A 22,208-nucleotide genomic window follows, 5' to 3' on the forward strand; every position below is an offset into this window, starting at 1 on the left:
TTTAAAATATGTTTAGATTTGTTCAAATTGGTCACCTTTGGCACGAATCATGGCCTTAAACGGCCAATGAAACCGAAACACGCTGCCCGAATGTTGCTCTGCGGTATTTTGGCCCAATCCCGGCGAAGCGCTTGCTTGAGGTGTTCGACACTTTTAGTGCCAACCTTGCTTTCCAAAATACTCCAGACACAATAGTCCAACGGATTGGTATACGGAGATTTTGGTGGTCATTTTGCGCTGGAAATGAAGAGGGGAACCTCATTTTGTAACCATTCATGGGTAGTGCGTGCTAAGTGCGATGGTGCTGAGTCCTGTTGGAATGTCTAAGGTCTGCGGCGAAAATGTTTGCGTGCCCAAGGCTTTAATACACCCTCTAGAATATTTTCGCGATAATATTCGGCATTTATTCTGATGCCACGGTCAATTAATACGAGCGGAGAGCGGCTATCGGTTGTTATGGCGGCCACACCATCACCATGGCGGGCGCTTGAGTTCTGGTGGCCAACCGAAGGTGCCCATTTTCAACTGACCTCTTTGGCAAGTAACCACGATCATTTTGTTTGTTTACAAACGGCTGGACAACGAATGTATTCTCATCGGAAAAAAACTAAATTCAGCAGTTCACCACTTTCGGCCAAGCGAAGCAACTCTTTAGCTCTTTTGAGTCTATTTTCTTTCTGTTGCTTTGTAATTTCTTGCGCTTTTTGGAATTTCAATAGCTTATCCCCGAGCTCATTTTTCAATATTTGCCGAATGGAATAATGCGATATGTTCAGCTCACGATCCATTGTACGGCCACTGCGACGCGGGGTTCGATTAAGTCGCTTCATTATTTTTCGAACCATTTCTGCTCATGTTGCTGTTTTCTGCCGTCCACTTCTTTGACGTCGGGCTACGCTACCAGTATCACGGTAACGAGCGATGGTACGAGACACAAAAGATTTATTCACATTTAAATGCTGGAGTGATCTAACGACAGTCACTTGTGGCTTTCCAGCCAAATATAAAAAAATCACGTAATCACGCTTGAATTTTATCACGAATTGAATTTCTGGAAAATTCTCACCAAAATGCTTTGGTTCGCTTGTAAACAATATAATGAGCTATCACTGGAAATTTTAACAGCTGTCAGACGAGTGACTTAGAAATGACACCAGTCTGAAGTTGGTTACAGTTTTTTTTTATCTCACCCTGTATTCTTAAAAATCCAGATTTGTTGGGCTTATTTTTCTTTAGATTTTTTTTTAAATCCACGTTTAATTTTCTCCTATTTCCTAAAAAAAATATTCTTTAAACTTCACGTATAAAACTGTAATATTTACTATGCAACTCTTTCCTATAAAATCCACGTTTCAGATCTGATATCTTCTGAAAAATATTTTTAAAAAATCAACTTTTATAACCCTTATATTTGTTAAAGTTTCACGCATCCTTGAGAACATACCTTGATGAATTCATGGCATCATCGACTTAAGCATTGAGCCTTTAATTAATAAAACTCATCCGGAATATATATGAGTTCAATATGTAAATTTGCCCACTCTCGACATTGTGTTCTTCCCATCTAACCTAGCCTACCCCAATGACTAATTAATAATATAAAAAAAAAATTAATCTTTACAATGAAACAAATATAATGCTAATAAAATGTTAAGCGGTGTCATAAAATCTGTTTATGACTTTAATGACAAATAATCGCTGCTTCCGTTAATGTGAGAAACATTAACGAGACGACAACTGGCGTTTACAGTTTTGTGTGCCTTTCCAAAGACCAGAAATAGAAAACAATGACGAATGAAAATATCAATCAGAGGACAGAAGGAGGAATGGACGACTGGGGCAACTACATGAATGGCATAAATGTTGAGGTAGTACCAACTACCCGATGGTGGTGCTGTTGCCTACCCAATATCTTCTATATGTATATGGTTGGCTGTCTGACTGACTGGTTAGCTGACTGGCTGGCTGGCAATATATGGCGCCACATCAACCATGTAGTACCCTTGCCATTTTTTTTGCCATAACCACGCCATGCCAATCTCCATAAAGGCCCCCTTCCAAATAAAAAAAAAAAATAAATGGCAAAAGAAGGACAGATAAACACTATACACGGTTGAATGTGTAATCGGAAACATTATAAAGGCATGCTGGCATATCCCCACATGTCCATACCGGCATTTATGTAGGAGACTCAACACTCACGCTTTTCATGCATACATTTACTGGGGATAATGGATTTTTCATGGCTGCATGCAACAAGCAACCAAACAATAACAACAGCAACAACAACAAAGAGGAAAGCCATGGAGACGGAACGACAAGTTTATTGTTTTAGAGACTATGGACAGGCAATTATCTATTGAAACGGAGGCATTGCTTGGCCCGTGGCAAGCTATGTTTACACATTGTAATATTAATTTGCAACATCACTAAAGGCACGCGAAAGAAAGGGGAAAGGTGGGAAGAAGAGGGGACCACATGGCGCTCGTTGAAACAATATTAAACACAAATTAATTTTGCAAAGTACAAATACAGGGTGAGATAAAAAACTGCAACAAACTTCAGACTGCTGTCATTTCTAAACCACTCGTCCAACAGCGGTTAAAATTATTCCAGTGACAGTTCATTATATTGTTTACAAGCGTACGAAAGCATTTTGGTGAGAATTTTCCAGAAAAAAGTTATTCGTGTTGGGATTGAAGCCTGATAGAGTGATGTCTTCATATTTGGCTGGAAAACCACAAGTGGCTATCGTTAAAGCACTCCAGCATTTAAATGTGAATAAATCTTTTGTGTCGCGTAGCCCGACGTCATGGAAGTGGACGAAAGAAAACAGCAACATCAGCAGAAATGGTTCGAAAAGTTAAGAAACGACCGGATTGAAACCCGTGTCGCAGTGGCCGAAAAATGGCTCGTGAGCTGAACATATCGCAATATTCCATTCGGAAAACATGAGCTCGGAGTAAAGTCATTGAAATTCTAAAAAATGCAAGAACTTACACCTCAACGGACAGAAAATATACTCAAAAGAGCTAAAGAGTTGCTTCGCTTGTCCGAATGTGGTGAACTGTCGAATTTGGTTTTCTCCGATGAGAAAACATTCGTTGTCCAGTAGTTTGTAAACAAACAAAATGATCGTGTTTACTTGCCAAAGAAGTCAGCTGAAAATGTACACCTTCGCTTGGCCACCAGAACTCAAGCGCCGGCCATGATGATGGTGTGGGCCGCCATAACAGCCGATGGTCGCTCTCCGCTCGTATTAATCGACCGTGGCATCAGAATAAATGCCAAATATTATCGCGAAAATATTCTGAAGGGTGTATTAAAGCTTTGGACACACAAACATTTTGGCAAACATCAGACCTTGGACATTCCAGCAGGACTCAGCACCATTGCACTCAGCACGCGCTACCCATTAATGGTTATAAAATGAGGTTTCTCGCTTCATTTCCAGCGCACAATGGCCACCAAAATCTCCGGATTCCAATCCGTTGGACTGTTGTGTCTGGAGTATTTTGGAAAGCGAGGTTGGCACTAAATAAAAATACCAAAGTGTCGATCACTTAATGCAAGCGCTTCGCCAGGAATCGGCCAAAATACTGCAAAGCAACATTCGGGCAGGGTTTGACGGTTTCATTGACCGTTTGAAGGCCATAATTCGTACCAAAGGTGACAAATTCGAACAAATCTAAACTTATTCTAAAATTTGATGCTATTTCCAACATTTTTTGCTTCCATTCAATAAAATAAAAAAAAAGGAAAGATTATGGCGTTTGACTTTTTTGCAGTTTTTTTTATCTCACCCTGTATATTGAGTTGGGTTCGTCCTTGGGCCAAACAAATATCTTTTGCAAATTTTCATCTCAATCGGGTAATAAATGCGTCTTGCATTTTGTTCACATGCTCAGACGTACGGGCGGACTGACTGACATGCATAAATCGACTTAGAAATTGATTCTATCAAAAAACCTCAAAAGTCTTCTTGCTTCCTTCTCCATGTTACAAACAAATGCACATAGTCATAATACCCTTACTATGTGGTGTAGGGTATAAAAATTATGAATCTCAAAAAATGTGAAATTTGTGACCAACTTTCCATGAACTGTGGAGGGTATATTAACTTTGTGATTCCGTTTGTAAATTCTCGAAATACTCATGTCAGACCCAACAAAGTATATATATTCTTGATCAGCGTAAAATTCTAAGTCGATTTAGCGATGTCCGTCTGTTGTAATCACGCTATCTTTCGAATGAATTGAGATGGATGGCTAAAATTTTGCACACATGTTTATTTTTCCAGTAGGCAGGTTAAGTTCGTAAATGTGCCACGTAGGACCACGTTTTCATATAGCCCCCACGGGTACCTCCCGATATTCGGTATTTTTATGATTTTAGCGTTATTATTCACTAGAATTGTTTCAATATTACGTATTTAGAGTTCATTATGGGATCTACAGCCTGTGACAGAAATTTGTCTATGCAGGTCCAGGTTTTCGTATAGGCCCCATATATCAGTACCTTCCTATATTCGGTATTTTGACGATTTTAGGTACAATACCCGAAATGAGATGTGGTATTTAAAGTTCGTAATGGATGCTACAGGCTGTGACCGAAAATTGTCTAGGTCTTCGCACAGCTCCGATATAACGGTACCTCCTTATATACGATATTTTGATGATTTTAGAATTTGAATATGGTAATGGTTTATAACAAACAATGCCTATGTAGGCCCACGTCGTATAAACCCCAATATAACGGCTATATTTGGTATTTTTAAAATGTTAACAGAATGTGTTAAGGATTTTATTTTTTGGAAATTTCTAAATTTGTTCCAAATGGTGGAGGGTATTCAAAGTTCGGCCCGGCCAAACTTACTGCTTTGTAACTTGTTTTTTTACTTATTTAGGTCTTAAGGTACGAATAAGAATGTAGATCAACTTCCCTCCCGATACCTCCCTTGGCGAGTTCAAAATTATCAAAAATATATATTTATTTTAGCATACAAAAAAAAATCAGTGTCTAATGTAGTTCAAACTCCTTGCATCGTAACTTTCCCTCCTTTTCATAGCTCTCCCATAAGAGCTCTAAACATGGAGCAATAATATGCTAAATTAATGTTCAATTTCATCGATTCAGACATTTTTGTACTCTCATGAAAAGAACCAGAATTTGGAAGTAAATCCACAATTTAGGCCAAACTATAAAAATCGCAATTGACTAATGTGTAAAATTGTAGCATTTTACTTCTATACATTTTCACAAATATTCATTTTTCTTCCTTTCTTTTGATTTAATTTGGTTTAATTGGTCATTTTTATGTTTTGGTTTTTCTACTCCTGCCATTTCACCCCCCCCAATTTAAAGTTCCATTCAATTAATTGATATGTCAAAAAGTAAATTTAATTGAGACAATCAATTCATAGAAATACCCATAAATTAATAACTATTATTGCCGGGAATTAAAGTGCATGCTTGGAAATTTTTATTAGCAATTAATCGAATTACGGTCATAATTATTAGATTTGTAATTGATGGATAATGGTGCGGCAACAATGTTTGGGGGATTTTATGATAGATGGGTGTACGTTTTTTGAGATGCAGTTGTGCTATTTCGTTGTAAGGATGTTATGGGTGAGTGGACAAAAAAGTGGATAGAGAGAAATTTTATTTACATACGGGTTGTAAATTTGATAAAATTTGTAAGGTTTACGGTTTGCGATGCCAAAAACGGGCCTAATAAATGATATATTTAAAACTTACCTAAGTTTAGATTAAAATGGGACTTCCCCTGACGAAGAGAAAAAGTCCGACAAAAAAAGTTGACAAATAAATAAATAGAGGTTTTATTCAAAAAAAGCTGTAAGTTCGTCTGGGCCGATCTTTGGATACCCTCCACCATTTGGAACGATATTTGCTATTTAAAAAAAAATAAATAATTTAAAATTTTTTTTAAAATTTTAAAAATTTCGAATGTAACCCTTATATTAGGGTCTATACGACGACGTGGACCTGCTTAGGCAACCATTGTCATGTCGGTGAATAATGTAGCTAAAATCATCAAAATTCCGAATATAGGAAATAAAACGGGGCCATACGAAGACGTGGACTTTCACAGACAATTCAAAGGCTGTAGCGTCCGTTACGAACTTAAAACACCAAATTTGAAACAATTCCGGTGAATAATGTCGCTAAAATCATCAAAACAACATATATCGTGGGTACCGTTATATGGGGGCTATACGAAGACGTGGTATCCATTACGAACTTTAAATGCCAAATTTGAAACATTTCCGTTGAATAATGTCGCTTAAATCACCAAAATACTGAAAAAAGGGAGGTACCATTATATGGGGGCTATACCAAAACGTGGACCTACATCACCCATTTTCAATACCAAAAGTTCTGCAGACATAGTACACATTTGAGTAAAATTTTATCAACCTACAGGGTTGCCCATATTCGATGGACCCATGTTTTTTTTCGGCCATTTCGATGAGTCTTTGGACCCATTCCAATCGACGAGGCTTGTCCGCAGGGAACAAATGCAAATCAATGCGAATAATCCGTTGTAAAGTGGACCGAGCCATGCCCAACTGCTGAGAACGGGGTTTTTGGGATGTTCTTGGGGACCTCTCAACACTGGCTCGTACGGCAGCGATATTCTCGGCCGATCGCCTTGGTCGACTTTTATATGGCCTTTTCGGATTAGAAAGAGCCTTACCAGTCGAAAATTTTTCATATAAACGCTTAATGGTGTTCTTAGAAGGCACACTTCTCACATTTTTTAATATTTTAAAAGCACGTTGAGTTTTCACAATTGACTTCTTCTGTTGAATGTAAATTTCAGAGCGCTCGCGTGGCGTGTATTGGTTCATGATAAAAATCTGCTTGGTCTGACGCTTCAAACGCGGTATGTCATTAAGCGATGTGACATCTCTGTCAAAAGTTATGGCGTTGCCAGATGGGTCCGTCGAATATGGGCAATCCTGTACTTCATTTCGTTCGGAAGCTAGAGTGATTTCCACATACGGATAGTCGGACGGACATAGCTAAATCGACATAGAATGTTATGCTGATCAAGAATATATATACTTTGTGGGGTGTAAAATGTATATTTCGAGGTGTTATAAACGGAATGACAAACTTAATATACCCTCCATACTATGGTGGAGGGTATAAAAATGACCAAACAGCAAAGGATTTTCGAAATGATTGATTTAATCTGCCCTTATGGTCCAAACTTTTATCAATGTTCAACATGGACATTATCGGCTTTTCGTGGCTAATTTTTTTATGTGAGTAATTCTATTGGTCTGCAGAGTATTAACATTTTCTACTTCAGTCAGGGATTTTTATGGAATAAAAAAAACACAATTTGTCCTATGTAAAGTTTGTGTCTTAAGTCTTTTGTTTTGTTATTCATATTTGTATATTTATTCATCAAATCTTTTTTTTTACAATTTTATTATATTACCACGAATAATATTAACATAAAATAATCATATTTATGCACTTATTTGTTTTTTTTTCGTATTTTTCTCTTATCTCCTCAGGTTGGTCACATAAAAACCAAAAATAATGAATATTACATTGAGCCATCAAAACTTCATGCCGCAGCCCACAATGTGAACGGACATCCGCATGTTGTATTTCAAAGATCATCTGTTAAGGAAAAGGTAATTACTGAAATTTGCATTTGCATGGAAGACAGTAAGAAAGATAACGAACGGCAACTTTTTAGGTGGGTTGCAAGTAACTATGAATGAACTAAATGCAAAAAAGACACAGAGACAGACAGACAGACAGACAGACAGACAAAATGTAAGTCAAATATTCACTGGTGGCATAGAAGGCAGGAAGATAACCAGTTAGTCAGTCAGGCGTGTAATGGCCAAGTTGGCAGACAAATAGATGAACTAAAGAATGAATGGACCACTAAATCCAGTTAAAAGACAAACAATATAAACATCTAGACAAATTGCTGCAACAAAAGCCTACACTGAAATTGAATTTGTCCGAAAAACAAAGACTCAGACGAAGAGAGGGCGGGGTACTTAAAATGTGTCAATGTTGAACAAATTTAAATAAAAAATTCAGGTATTAATGCAACAATTATTTTCTTGGTTTTTTGCATCTTTCAGACTGCAACAAAGAAGCAGCAGCAGCAGCAGCAGCAACAGAATCATCCGCACAAGATGCAACCTCATCACCACGATCAGCAGTCATCACATAAATTGTTGCAAAATGGAACGAAACGTCAAAGGAGAACACTAAGTAATTGTGGAACCAAGGAACCAAGACGACGTATAGAAGCACGTCTTGTCGAATGGCAACCACAAGGCAAGGTGAGTGGGTGTAAAAATGAAATGGGTGTATATGGAGAATGGGGGATTTTTCAAGGAAAATAGTTTATTTAGGGACTGTGACAGTTTGAATTACCTCGATAGTTGGCGCTGAACTCTGAATGAGGTTTTTTTTTATTAACTAAAGATGATGTAGTCCCTGTGGATTGTTGTTATGTCCTTCCCCATTCAGGTATCGTGGTTACTTATTCATTTGTTTGTAAAACGCCAAAAGGAAGACAATTCCTCAATATTGGAACGAGGCGAGGTGAGCCGATATAGTCCTTCCTTGAATCGGGCATAAATGTAACAAAAATAAGTTAAAAGTTGAGTTTATTAAAATATACAGGGTGAGATAAAAAACTGCAACAAAGTCAAATGTCACAATTTTTATATATATATTTTTTAATATTTATTAAATGAAAGCAAAAAATGTCGGAAATAGCATCAAATTTTAGAATAAGTTTAGATTTGTTCAAATTGGACACCTTTGGCACGAATTATGGCCTTCAAATGGACAATGAAACGGTCACACGCTGCCGGAATGTTGCTCTGAGGTGATCGACACTTTGGTATTAGTGCCAACCTTGCTTTTCAAAATACTCCAGACGCAATAGTCCAACGGATTGGTATCCAGAGATTTTGGTCGATTAATACGAGCAGAGAGCGACCATCGGCTGTTATGGCGACCCACGCCATCACCATGGCCAGCGCTTGAGTTCTGGTGGCCAAACGAAGGTGCAATTTTTCAGCTGATCTCTTTGGCAAGTAAACACGATATTTTTGTTTGAATGTTTTCTCATCGCAGAAAACCAAATTCAGCAGTTCACCACTTTCGGCCAAGCGAAGCTACTTTTTAGCTCTTTTGTGTCTTTCTTTTCGTTGCGGTGTAAGTTCTTGCACTTTTTGAAATTTCAATGGCTTTACCCCGAGCTCATTTTACAATATTTGCCGAAAGGAATTTTGCGATATGTTCAGCTCACGAGGCATTTTTTCGGGCACTGCGACGCTGGTTTCGATCAAGTCGCTTTTTTATTTTTTGAACCATTACTGCTGATGTTGCTGGTTTCTTTCGTCCGTCGACGTCGGGCTTCGCTATCTGTAACACGGTGACGAGCAGTGGTACGAGACACAAAAGATTTATTCACATATAAATACTGGAGTGCTCTAACAATGGCCACTTGTGGTTTCCCAGCCAAATATAAAGAAATCACACTATTACGCTTGAACTCCATTACGAATAACTTTTTTTCTGGAAAAGTCTCACCAAAATGCTTTTGTTCGCTTGTAAACAATATAATGAATTGTCACTGAAATAATTTTAACAGCTGTCGAACAAGTGCATTTGAAATGACAGCAGTCTGAAGTTGATTGCAATTTTTTTCATCTCACCCTGTAGAAGAACAAGGTGTACACTTCACCTTATGCTGATAAAAATCTTAGGATATCGACAATCTAAAGAAAATCGGACATCTATTACTAATTTTTGTGGGAACAATTTCTGGTCAAAATTTCAGCCTTTTGTGGGAGAGGTACGAGAAGGAGTGATTCGATAAATTCCAAAATTAGATCTCTGGGTGAAAGAAATATAAATGCAAAATTTGAATAGAAACGGTAAATTGTTTCGCAAGTTATGCGAGATACAAATATTTAAAATTGTGAGCCTTTATGGGGAAGGTACCAGAAGGTGTAGGCCGATATTTATAATCTTCACGGCAGATTTGAGTAAGTAAAAATATTGGGTTGTGTAAATAAAAATATTGGGACCCATATCTACCATTCGCAGAAGCAGTGGTTCTATATATTTCATCTTCCCACCAGATATGGGCTTAGTAGAAATCATGGGGAAGAGAATCGGATGCTCAATTTACATTTTATGGTACTTTTGGTTATTCAAAATGTTAACCCTTTATGGAGGAGGTACCAGAAGTAGTGGGACGATATCTACCATATTTACAATATATATTGTGTCGATAGACATATTGAGACCTACCTGATTTGAATAGAATCGGATGTTCATTTCACGTTTTACGAGATTCATGACTATTCAAACCGTTGACCGTTGTGGGGGAGGTACAGAAAGGTACCGATATATTCCACCTTCACGCCATTTCTTGTGTTAATAATAATATTGGAGCGTATAAAATTTGAAGACAACCTGACTCTTATTTTTCATTTTAAAAGAGTTATAATTATTGAAAAATTTGACCCGTTGTGTGGGAGGTACTTGATGGTGTGTACCAATGTTGTCCATAGTCACTATTATCCTTGCACAGATACGAATATTGGGATTTGCAAAGATTGAACAAAATTGGATGATCCTTTCTCTCTCTCTCTATGAGGTAAATTATGTTCTTTGAGAATTTTGACCTTTTGTGGGGAGGTACCGAAAAGAGGGAATCAATATTACATATCTCCGAACTCGATATGAGTTTGACAATATTTTTACCATGTACCAAGTTTGGACCAAATCAGATACTCTGTTATAGAGTTATCGTGCCAACTAGCGAGCCATACAAACGGACGTACACCCCTAGATCGACTCCAAATGTCCTGAAATGGAATTCGGTCCAAAGAGGTCTGGGTCTAAAACAGTTATTTCGATGAGGCACTTTTTGGTCGTATCAAATGATACATACCCTCAGTACCCAAGTGGCTAAAGGTATAATTTTTACCATTTAGGATATTTAGAACAGCCCAAAAATGTCCCTTTTGGAGGATGGACCGATATTGTCCAATGCTCAACCTGACCTACGCCTGATAAAATTATTACGATGTGGGATTTTTAACCGACTCATAACCGTCGTTAATGAATTTCGAGTCCTAGAGACACGTTGTGGCCGTCATATATATTCTACCAATACATTGGTCTGTGGGTATAACATTTGACCTTTAAACAATTTTTTTTCTTATTAATTCTTGTACCATCCCACATTGTAGAATACACAAATAACGTTGTTATTTTGATACCTTTTCCCATTTTGCAACAGCTAAAAATTCAAGGTGGACGCAGAATAAGGCGCCTGCATCATCAGCAGCCACATTTCAAATATGAGACAACAACAGCGGATGTAAAACTTCAAGAATACCATAAACATCAAACAACAAATCCCCACCACCAACAACAACAAAGACATCAAGTACAACAAAAAAATGCTCCATTCAACAGCAGTAATGACAACAGCAACAACCACAATAACAATTATATATCAAACCAACGCAATTCTGGCCCAATAACACCATCCGCAATTAACTTTACACCTCAAGCGAACAGGCAGCAGCACCACCAACAACATCAGAACCATCAGCATCATCCTTCGCATCAGCAACACCATCTACCGCATCGACGCAGCAAACGTTCAATTAGCAGCCCACGTCATGTTGAGACTCTAATTGTTGCCGATTCGACAATGGTAAACTTCCATAATGAGGTAGAGTCGTATCTTCTGACCATAATGAACATGGTTTCGGCCCTCTACAAGGATCCCAGCATTGGTAATGCCATCGAAATAGTTGTGGTGAAAATAATACTTCTCGAAGAGGATGAAGCCCATCCAGATTTGAATCTGACACAGAATGCCCAACAGAATTTGGATATGTTCTGTAGGTGAGTACAAATTATTGTAGTAATAGTCGGGTGCAGGGAACAACATTGGCAACAGCAACCACAACGACAACAACAGCAATGCAGAAATGTTTATACAATTTAGCATATTTCATTTACATACACTTCGAATGCATTCGCACACCATTGCTAGGGCACAGTGTTACAAAACTGGATTGCAGAAACATAATACAATGTAGGTTCTTAGATTTTGAATTGATAGCAAAAAACTGCAGGACAAAGTGAACGACAAAACAACTCAGTTCTCAGAAAAATACTATCGATTTTTTTCAACATATTCATGGTAGTATCAGAGTTTTAATTGGATTTTTAAAAAGATACTTTCATAGGACAATCGGAGTAATAGACCCTGATTTTGGAAAAATTGTTTTAATGAAAAGTTGGAAGATTTTTTATTTGATATTTGAATATTTTTTGAATCGCTCATCTGGACTATAAACGAGAACATTTTTGTGACGGACTAGAATATTTCTTGATGGCCCGTGAAATGTAAATACATTGTTTTAAGGTTCTTCAGGACTAAGATCATTTTTTAAGGACCTTCAGGACTAAGATAATTTCTTAAAGTCTTTCAAACCGACTATTTGGTATTTTGAAGAACATTTGAAATACTTTAAGGACTGTAATCTTGGATTTGTAAAAAATATTCGTTGAATAATAGTTGTTGACCCAAGAGCCTAGAATTACAGTCATGAAATTATAAAAAATATATTTTTTGAAAAACTTGTATTATTGAATGACATTGATTTTTTGACGGGGGAATTATTGTACATTTTTATGTAAATGTTAATTTTTTTTTGAATATGATCGAGGATTTTTGAAGAATGTTTTTTTAAGAAACTTAAGGTCTTCAATCGTGGGCTATCTGTTGAAGGACTACAATCTAGGATTAAAAAAAAAGAAATTTTTGAAGGACTTCTTGGACAAAATTATGGATTTTTCAAAAACGTTTTTGAAGCACTTTCAAAATTATAATCGTGAATTTTTGAAGAATATTATTTGAAGGAACTCTTGAATATTTTATCCACTATTTTTGATAAAATGTTTCTAAGCTCTAGTCGATTAATTTTGAAGATAATTTTTCTGGACCTCTAAATTATAAAATTTGAAAAATAATATTTGAAAGTCCTACAAAGATATAATCGTGGAAATTTGACGAACATTATTGATAGACCTTTAGGACTGTTATATTTGAAGAACTTTATTATGGGACACTTAGGACAATAATCGTGAATTTTTGGAGTACAGTTTTTAGATGACCTGTTGTAGGCTGAAGTACCTTAAAACTATAATTGTGGAAGTTTTTGAGAATATTTTTTAGCACTTATATCTTTCAAGATATAATCGTGGAATTTTACCGAATATTTTTGTGCGACCTTTTTAGAAGGGTCTTCAGGACTATAATCATAATTTTTTGAAAAATATTTTTGAGAGACCTTCAGGACTATAATCTTTATTTGTTTAAAAATACTTTTACCGGACCTTCAGGGATATAGCCTACATATGGTATTTGGTATCATTTTGTATTATGTGCACAGATAGTGTTTTAAATCTTAAATTTTGGTATTAGATTCGCTTTTCATGTGTAACCTGAACATATAGAGGTGGTTTCGGAAATTTGGTCTATAATTGTACGAAAAGTATTTTATGGTACTAAATGTGGTAATGCGGGAAGGGATAGGGCTGAAATCCTCAAATTTGATATTAAGGCAATGTGGAAATGTGTTCGATAAGTACTAAGTAGTACTAAAAATTTTATTAGGTGAAGGAAATGAGTTGAAATCCCGAAATGTTATATTTAGATTACTGATGGTATCTGTGTATGAGATTTGGCAATGCAGCCTACTAACTGATACTATATTTGGCGAAAAGTACTAACTGATACTATATTTGGCATTGAGTGAAGGGATGGGGCTGGAATCCTTAAATTTGATATTAAGATTTCTGTTGGTATCTGGAAATGAGATACGGAGGTTGTCTTAGTACTAAATAGTACTAAACTTGGTATTGGGTGAAGGAATTGAGTTAAAAATCTGAAATATGTTATAGATGACAATTCTGGTGCCTATGGTTATGATATAAGTTGGCTTTGGAAATGGGTACTATACTTGTCGAAAAGTACTAAGTGGTACTAAACAATACCTAATTTAGTTGAAGCGACTCCTGTCAAGGTTCTAAAATTGAATGTTTAACTAACTGTTGGTATCTGGGATTGGTGGTTTTGGAAATGTGTACTATAATAGTTCCAAATTATTAAATAGTACTAAATTTGGATCACTGCTAGAGGATAGGATGGATAGATGTAGATTGTTTTGGATATGTGTACTAAATGTTACTAAATTTGGTATTATGTGAAGGGATAGATCTGAAATTTGATATTGGGGTCACTTTTGGTGTCTGTGGTAAAGATATGGGGTGGTGTAGAAAATGTGGACTACAATTGGTCGAAAAGTACTAAGTGGTACCAAATTGAATATTGGGTGGAATTTGATTTTGAGGTTTCTAGGGTTTACGCATGGAGCTGTTGAATTAGTATTGGACAGAAAAATTGGATTTGGAACACTTGTCCAATGGTTTTACTAATATCCTCCGCGGTAGACTTTAAAATGAAAGATTTTGAAGACTTTTTAGATTAAAAAATAAACATTTTCCTATTATTCATTCCAAAATAAGAAAAACTTAAATAACTTATTAAAGCTTAATAGGCTGAAAATTTATTACGATGTACAATTAACATTTTTATACCCTCCACCTTGGAAAGGTGTCATTAAAGTATATATATTCATAATCAGCATAAAATCGTCGATTTAACGATGTCCGTCTGTCTGTCTGTCTGTCGTATTGTCTAGGATGGTTGGTATTGAAAATGAGATATATCGGTCCACGTTCTGGTATAGTCCCCATATAACGGTACCTCCCGATATTCGGTATTTTGATGAATTATGCCACATTTTTTCATGGATTTGTCTGAAAATTGGTATTTGTATGTCATAACGGGTCCCTGTACGTTTGGCAAAATATTGCATGTATAGGTCCACGTTTTGGTATAGCCCCCATATAAAGGTACCTCCCAATATTCGGTACTTTGATGGTTTTTGCCACACTTTTTCACTGATTTGTCTAAAAATTGGTATTTGTGGGTCATAATGGGTCCCTGTACGTTTGGCAAAATATTGCATGTATAGGTCCACGTTTTGGTATAGCCCCCATATAAAGGTACCTCCCAATATTCGGTACTTTGATGGTTTTTGCCACACTTTTTCACTGATTTGTCTAAAAATTGGTATTTGTGGGTCATAATGGGTCCTAGTTCGTGTGGCGAAACATTGTATATATAGGTCCACGTTTTGGTATAGCCCCCATATAACGGTACCTTCCGATATTCGGTAATTTGATGATTTTTGCCACATTTTTTCACGAATTTCTATGAAAATTGGTATTTGTAGGTCATAATGGGTTCTACCTCTGTTGGCGAAACATTGCATGTGTAGGTCCACGATTTGGTATAGCCCCCATATAACGATACCTCGCGATATTCGGCATTTTAATGGTTTTTGCACCATTTCTTCTAATGTTTCCTTTACCCTAAGGTGGAGGGTATTAAAAGTTTGGCCCGGCCGAACTTAATGTTTTTTTAATTGTTTCAAACTGAACAATTTGTGAGTTTTGAGTACTAAAAAGGCCTAACACGAACAGTTGAAACAAATCGAACGTTTAAGGTGAACTTTTCGCTGACGAAGTAGCGGGCATTTGCTAGTCGTAGATATTTGAACAATATATTTGATAGTTTGGGTGATTGCGTTAAGTTTGAGGGACAAACTATGAATTGTATTTGAATATAAGAATATTAAAAGGATTATAAAGGTATAGTTCTTAATAAAGATCATTGACACGATTTCATATATGTTTTGAGCTACTACCTAATTTTCAAACTATTTGAGTTTAACATGGCATATGTTTAACATGGCATTTGTATTTGTCTTCGGAGGTAGTAAACCTCCTTAAGAATCGTAAGGACTACTTCGAATTCAAACCACTGTATCCTATTTGTGGTTCATTTATTTATAGCCACGTCATGTCAGACAAGGCATCATCTGTGTTTAGACAACAACAGTAAATGTACATTTCCTCACTCGGAGTTGTGTATTCCTATAGCCATTTTGGGTGTGATGGAGTGTGCGTAAGTGTGTATTTGTATATCCGCGTGCCATTTTGCTGTCCATACGCCTGCGCGTTTATTTTAGGCGCCAGCAACTTAACGCGTCATTTCAATGCCTTTCAAGTTGGCTGCGTGATACTGTCAAAATAAGATAAGATAATTTAAAGTCTAGACATATGGTCTTTGCTGCTGTTGTTGCTGTAGTTGTTTCTGTTCTGGCTTTTGGGATACAAATTTCTCAGGAAGTGATTTGTTGTTTTTTTTTTTGTGGGAATTATTATTATTATTTTTTTTTTTGAGTGAAAAAATGAAGTTGCAGGCTCCGATAGTTAGAAATTGTTTTGAGTAACATTTTTGTTTCTTTTTTTTCTTTCTAGCTGGCAGCACAAATTAAATAGCGGCAATGAATTGGATCCTCATCATCACGATGTGGCAGTTTTAATAACCCGTAAAAATATATGCGGCAATAATTGCATGTAAGTTGGGACAATTCGTTATTAATATTTAAAAAGATTTTATTTTTTAATTTAATGAATTTTATATTCTGTTTTTTTTTATATATATAGGACCTTGGGCCTTGCTAACGTGGGTGGAATGTGTAAACCCAAGCAATCTTGCAGTGTTAATGAAGATAATGGGATAATGTTATCACATACCATAGCCCATGAATTGGGACACAAGTAAGTATAAAGTGATAACAAAAACAAGTTATCAAGATATATACCCTCAGACAATGTTCGATTATTCAAATATATTTTGACTTCTGTTATGTTTATTCAAACTGCGAAGGAATGGGCTAATATTGTCCATTTCGAATCGGACCCTAAATAAATATGATATAAATTTTGCGACTATATTGGTTACTTTCTTCACTTTATATCAGATATGTGATAATTTTTAGAAAATAAGGTGCCAGATATTGTCGACTTACTTAACTTAATTTTCATACTTTATCTTAATGCACCAAGTTAAGACCAAATCGGGTACTCCCTTCGAGAGTTATCGTGCGCACCTTAGATCGACTCCAAATGTTCTGAAACGGATTTGGTCCAAAGAGACCTACGGTCTAAAACCGTTATTTCTATGTGGCAAATTTTGTCCGTATTAAATGAACTTTATCCTCTCTAGCCATACGGGGTGAGATAAAAAAAAAACTACAACAAAGTCAAATGCCATTATTTTTACATTTTTTAATTTTTTTTTTTAATGAATCAAAAAATGTCGCAAATAGCATAATTTTTTAGAATAAGTTTAGATTTGTTCGAATTGGCCACCTTTGGCACGAATTTGGCCCATTCCTGGCGAAATGCTTGCTTGAGATGATCGACACTTTGGTATTTTTTATTGCCAACCTGCTTTCCAAAATACTCCAGAATCAATAGACCAACGGATTGGTATCCGGAGATTTTGGTGGCCATTATGCGCACGAAATGAGACGAGGAACCTCATTTTGTAATTCTTAAATGGTGCTGAGTCCTGTTGGAATATCCAAGGTATGCCGCCAAAATGTTTGCGTGCCCAAGGCTTTAATACACCCTCCAGAATATTTTCGCGATATTCGGCATTTGTTGTGATGCCACGGTCGATTAATACGAGCGGAGAGCGACCATCGGCTGTTAAGGCGGCCCACACCATCACCATGTTTGGCGCTTGAGTTCTGGTGGTCAACAGAAGGTGCACATTGTCAGCTGACCTCTTTGGCAAGTAAACACAATTATTTTCTTCGTTTACAAACTGCTGAATAACGAATGTTTTCTCATCGGAGAAAACCAAATTAGGCAGTTCACCACTTTTTTCCAAGCGAAGCAACTCTTTAGCTCTTTTGAGTATATTTTCTTACTGTTGCGGTGTAAGTTCTTGCACTTTTTGGAATTTCAGTGGCTTTACGCTGAGCTCATTTTTCAATATTTGCCGAATGGAATATTACGATATGTTTATCTCACGAGCCATTTTTTGGGGACTGCGACTCGGGTTTCGATCAAGTCGCTTCTTTACATTTCAAACCATTTCTGCTGATATTGCTGTTTTCTTCCGTCCACTTCCTTGACTTCGTTCTACGCTGCCAGTATCACGGTACTATGGAGCGATGGTACGAGACACAAAAGATTTATTCACATTTAAATTCTGAAGTGATCTAACGAGAGAGCTGGTTTCCCAGCCAAATATAAAAAAAAAAACAAACTATCACGCTTGAATTCCATCACGAATAAATGTTTTTTCTGGAAAATTCTCACCAAAATTCTTTTGAACGCTTGTAAGCAATATAATGAGCTGTTATTGGAATAATTTTAACAGCTGTCGGACGAGTGGCTTAAAAGTCACTGCAGTCTGAAATTGGTTGCAGTTTTTTCATTTCACCCTGTATAGCTGAAGGTATAATTAGATCTCTTAAAATGTGATTTTCAATTTCAATACTGACTATTGTATTCTGCTATCCTGAAATTTTTCTCTTTCATATTTTTTACTATTTTTTAGGTATTTAAAGGATTTCAGTCATGAGTTTTTGAATACTATTCTTTGAGGGATCTTTAGGACTGTTATAGTTCATTTTAATAGATTTTTTTGTGGATCTTATGGACTGGATTTTCGAAGACTATTTTTTATAGGATCTGCAGGTCTACAGTTATGAGTTTTTGAAAAATATTTCTTGGAAGACCTTCTTATAATCGTAGAGTTTTGTAGTATAATATGTAAAGCCCTTACAGGACCTTGGGTCTGGACAACGTGGTCGCTGTCTTGCAGTGTTAAGAATACATTGATAGGGGAAATTAGACATAGGCATCTAAAAATTCTTGCGGTCCAGTGATAACACATCACTATAATTTCAATTTTGCATCAATATATTGCCTGTGGCGCCCTATCTTCAAAACATGGGATCTAAAATAATTTTTTGCATCTTTCAATTTATAAATTTTAAGCAACAAATCGTATCGATTGACGATCTTTTGATTAATACCTTAAATATAAATCTTTAAGCCTATTATACCTTATAATTCAATTTATTCTAACATCTTTTGATCTTATCGGAAAAATACCTTTGAAGTGTCATTGTTGTTTGTTAGTTTGTTTGTTATTAATTCATAATAAAATCACTCAATTAATCGTAAATCATCTGACAGCTCTGGGAATAAATTATATGTACGCCTAGTGTTTCGAGTCTATCATCTTAATTATTATTTAGAAATGTGTAAACAACAGACACACAAACACACGAACAACAATTTATAACTAAAAACAATATTGGAACTATTTTATTTCAATTAATTGTTTCAATTCCTAGTTATATGGGGGAAAATTATAATAATAATAATGAAAGTTGTTTGTTATTATAAATCAATTAAAATTGATTAGAAATTCTCAATACCGGGTTAGCAAGTTGAGTAATTGGAAATTGTTTACTGCAAAATGGTGCTGTTACCACTCATAATTTCCCTACAAAATGGTTTTTGCAGAACTTATTAAGAGGATCGAAGTTTGAAGAATATTGGCTATTCTTCAAATACCATATATGAAACAATTTCGGTGAATAATGTCGCTAAAATCACCAAATACCGAGAAAAGGGAGGTACCGTTACATAGGGGCTATACGAAGACTTGGATCTGCACAGATAATTTTCTGTCATAGGCTGTAGTACCCATTACGAACTTCAAATACCAAATTTTAAACATTTCCGGTGAATAAAGTCGCATCGAATAAAGTCGGGCATCGCTAAATCGACATAGAATTTTATGCTGATACTTTGTGGGGTCTAAAATGTATATTTTGATGTGTTACAAACGGAATGACAAAATTAATATACCCTAGATACTATTGTGGAGGGTATAAAAAGATTATTTTAAAAGGTTTGCCCAAAAAACTTCAGTCCTGAAGATCCTCCTAAAAATAAAGGTCCTCATAAAAATGTCACGATTATGGCTCCAAAGCTCATTTTAAAAACTTCAAAATTATGCTGCCTGAGATTTGCTTAAAATCTTAGACCCTTAGGACTTACTAAAAAAACTCCACGAAAGTAAACTTAAAGACCCTTACAAAAATCCTAGGATTGTAGATTTAAAGCGTTTTTAAATTTCTTCTTAAAATTAAAATTTCACATTTGCCGCTTTACAGCTAATTTGAAACATTTCGAGATCATGTTCCTTAAAGTTTGCTTAAAAACTCCACAAAGATTCAGGTCTTAAAGATTCTCTTAAAAGTCAGGCATTTTTGATCATGAAGTTTGATGCTCATTAAAAAACCTCACGTTTTCCCTAAACGTCTACTTATAAAATTCAAAATTGTAATAAAGTCCCTTTAAAACAACTCGATTGTGGCTCTCATAAAAACCTTTGATCGTAGTCCGAAAAATCCTCATGATTGGGATGGAAAGGTTAATTAAAACAAGTTAAAAAGCAGTAAGTTCGGCCGGGCCGAACTTTTAATACCCTCCACCATTTGCAACGAATTTGGAAATTTTCAAAAAATAAAATCCTTAAAAAATTCTGTTAAAATTTTAAAAATACCGAATATAGCCGTTATTTTGGGGTCTATACGACGTGGACATGCATAGGCATTGTTGGTCATAAGCCATTACCATATTCAAATTCGAAACTTGAAATAAACGGTGAACAATGTAGCTAAAATCATCAAAATACCGAATATAGGGAGGTACCGTTATATGGAGGCTATACGAAGACCTGGACCCGCACAGACAATTTTCTGTCACAGACTTTAGTTCCCATAACGAACTTCAAATACCAATTTTAAAACAATTCCGGTGAATAATGTCGCTAAAATCATCAAAATACCGAATATAGAGAGGTACCGTTATATGGGGGCTATACGAAGACGTGGACCTGCACGGATAATTTTCCGCCTTAGAATGTAGTATCCATTTTGAACTTCAAATACCAAATTTGAAACAATTCCCGTGAATAATGTCGCTAAAATCATCAAAATACCGAATATAGGGAGGTACCGTTATATGGGGGCTATATGAAAACGTGGACCTACATGGCCCATTTACGAACTTAACCTGCCTACTGGAAAAATAAACATGTGTGCAAAATTTTAGCCACCTATCTCAATTCATTCGAAAGATAGCGTGATTACAACAGACAGACAGACGGACAGACAGACAGACAGACAGACAGACAGACAGACAGACAGACGGACAGACAGACAGACAGACGGACATCGCTAAATCGACTTAGAATTTTACGCTGATCAAGAATATATATACTTTGTTGGGTCTGATATGAGTATTTCGAGGAGTTACAAACGGAATGACAAAGTTAATATACCCTCCATAGTATGGTGGAGGGTATAAAAATTAAGATTGTGACCTTAAAATCTCTTCTATTAAAGTATTCATCGTTCTGTTGGAGTATGTCCTTAAAACGGACCCTACCCTTAAAATTAATAATTTTGAGATTTTTTAGGGTTGTTCAAACATCGAACATCAAACGAGGCCTTCAGAGACAACTTCGTGAGGCCAAACAGACAACAAATTGGATTTGTTAAGCAAACGGTTCAAAAAGCAAAAAATGTAAATTTCGAAGCCAACCGGACCCCTTCTCTGGCATTTAATGCCTTACATTTTCGTCTACCAGCTGTTTAATGTCAAATTATTGGTTTCATTCCCGTATTTCATGATGAAATCATTGTCTCTCAATCGCAAAAGGGTGATAATTTTATGATGAATATGTTTCCCCTTTTTACACTTATTTGAAGTTCGTGTCTTAAGTCTTTTATTCCATTCTGCTCTTTACGTTCATTAAAAGAATAATTGTCTCCTTACTGTCACAACTCTAACAAGATCTTAATTGCCGTAAAATAATCACTCTAAATATGTTGTATTACGTCAAATCGGTTATTGTTTCGCTGTCACACTGTCTCCCTTTTCTCCATTGTTCTAACACGTCGCCGTGTCGTTAACAAGAGCAACGTTAATAGATTTTGATCTGAATTTCCATTAAAGCAAAACGGGATTGAGTGATTGAAATTACATTGAAATTGAAATTTTTAAATTATTCCAATAGTTGTATGTAACCGGTGTGGATAATGACGTGAATAATTAAATTGCTCGATAGCGGCTTGTAGACA

The 22,208-nt window shown here is 36.0% G+C and overlaps 1 protein-coding gene across 2 annotated transcripts in view; it reads left to right on the forward strand.

Annotated features, from left to right (window-relative positions):
* LOC101897450 (A disintegrin and metalloproteinase with thrombospondin motifs 6) overlaps positions 1–22,208 on the forward strand; it is an 83,279-nt gene that overhangs the window by 43,140 nt on the left and 17,931 nt on the right. For both annotated transcript variants that reach the window (XM_059127334.1, XM_059127333.1), the window contains exons 5-9: positions 7,554–7,676; positions 8,142–8,345; positions 11,333–11,949; positions 16,504–16,602; positions 16,693–16,806. In XM_059127334.1, coding sequence (XP_058983317.1) covers positions 7,554–7,676; positions 8,142–8,345; positions 11,333–11,949; positions 16,504–16,602; positions 16,693–16,806 — 1,157 coding nt within the window. The remainder of the gene's footprint in view (positions 1–7,553; positions 7,677–8,141; positions 8,346–11,332; positions 11,950–16,503; positions 16,603–16,692; positions 16,807–22,208) is intronic.

Source organism: Musca domestica, unplaced genomic scaffold (genome assembly GCF_030504385.1).
Source record: "Musca domestica strain aabys unplaced genomic scaffold, Musca_domestica.polishedcontigs.V.1.1 44, whole genome shotgun sequence".
NCBI classification, from domain to species: Eukaryota; Metazoa; Arthropoda; class Insecta; order Diptera; family Muscidae; genus Musca; species Musca domestica.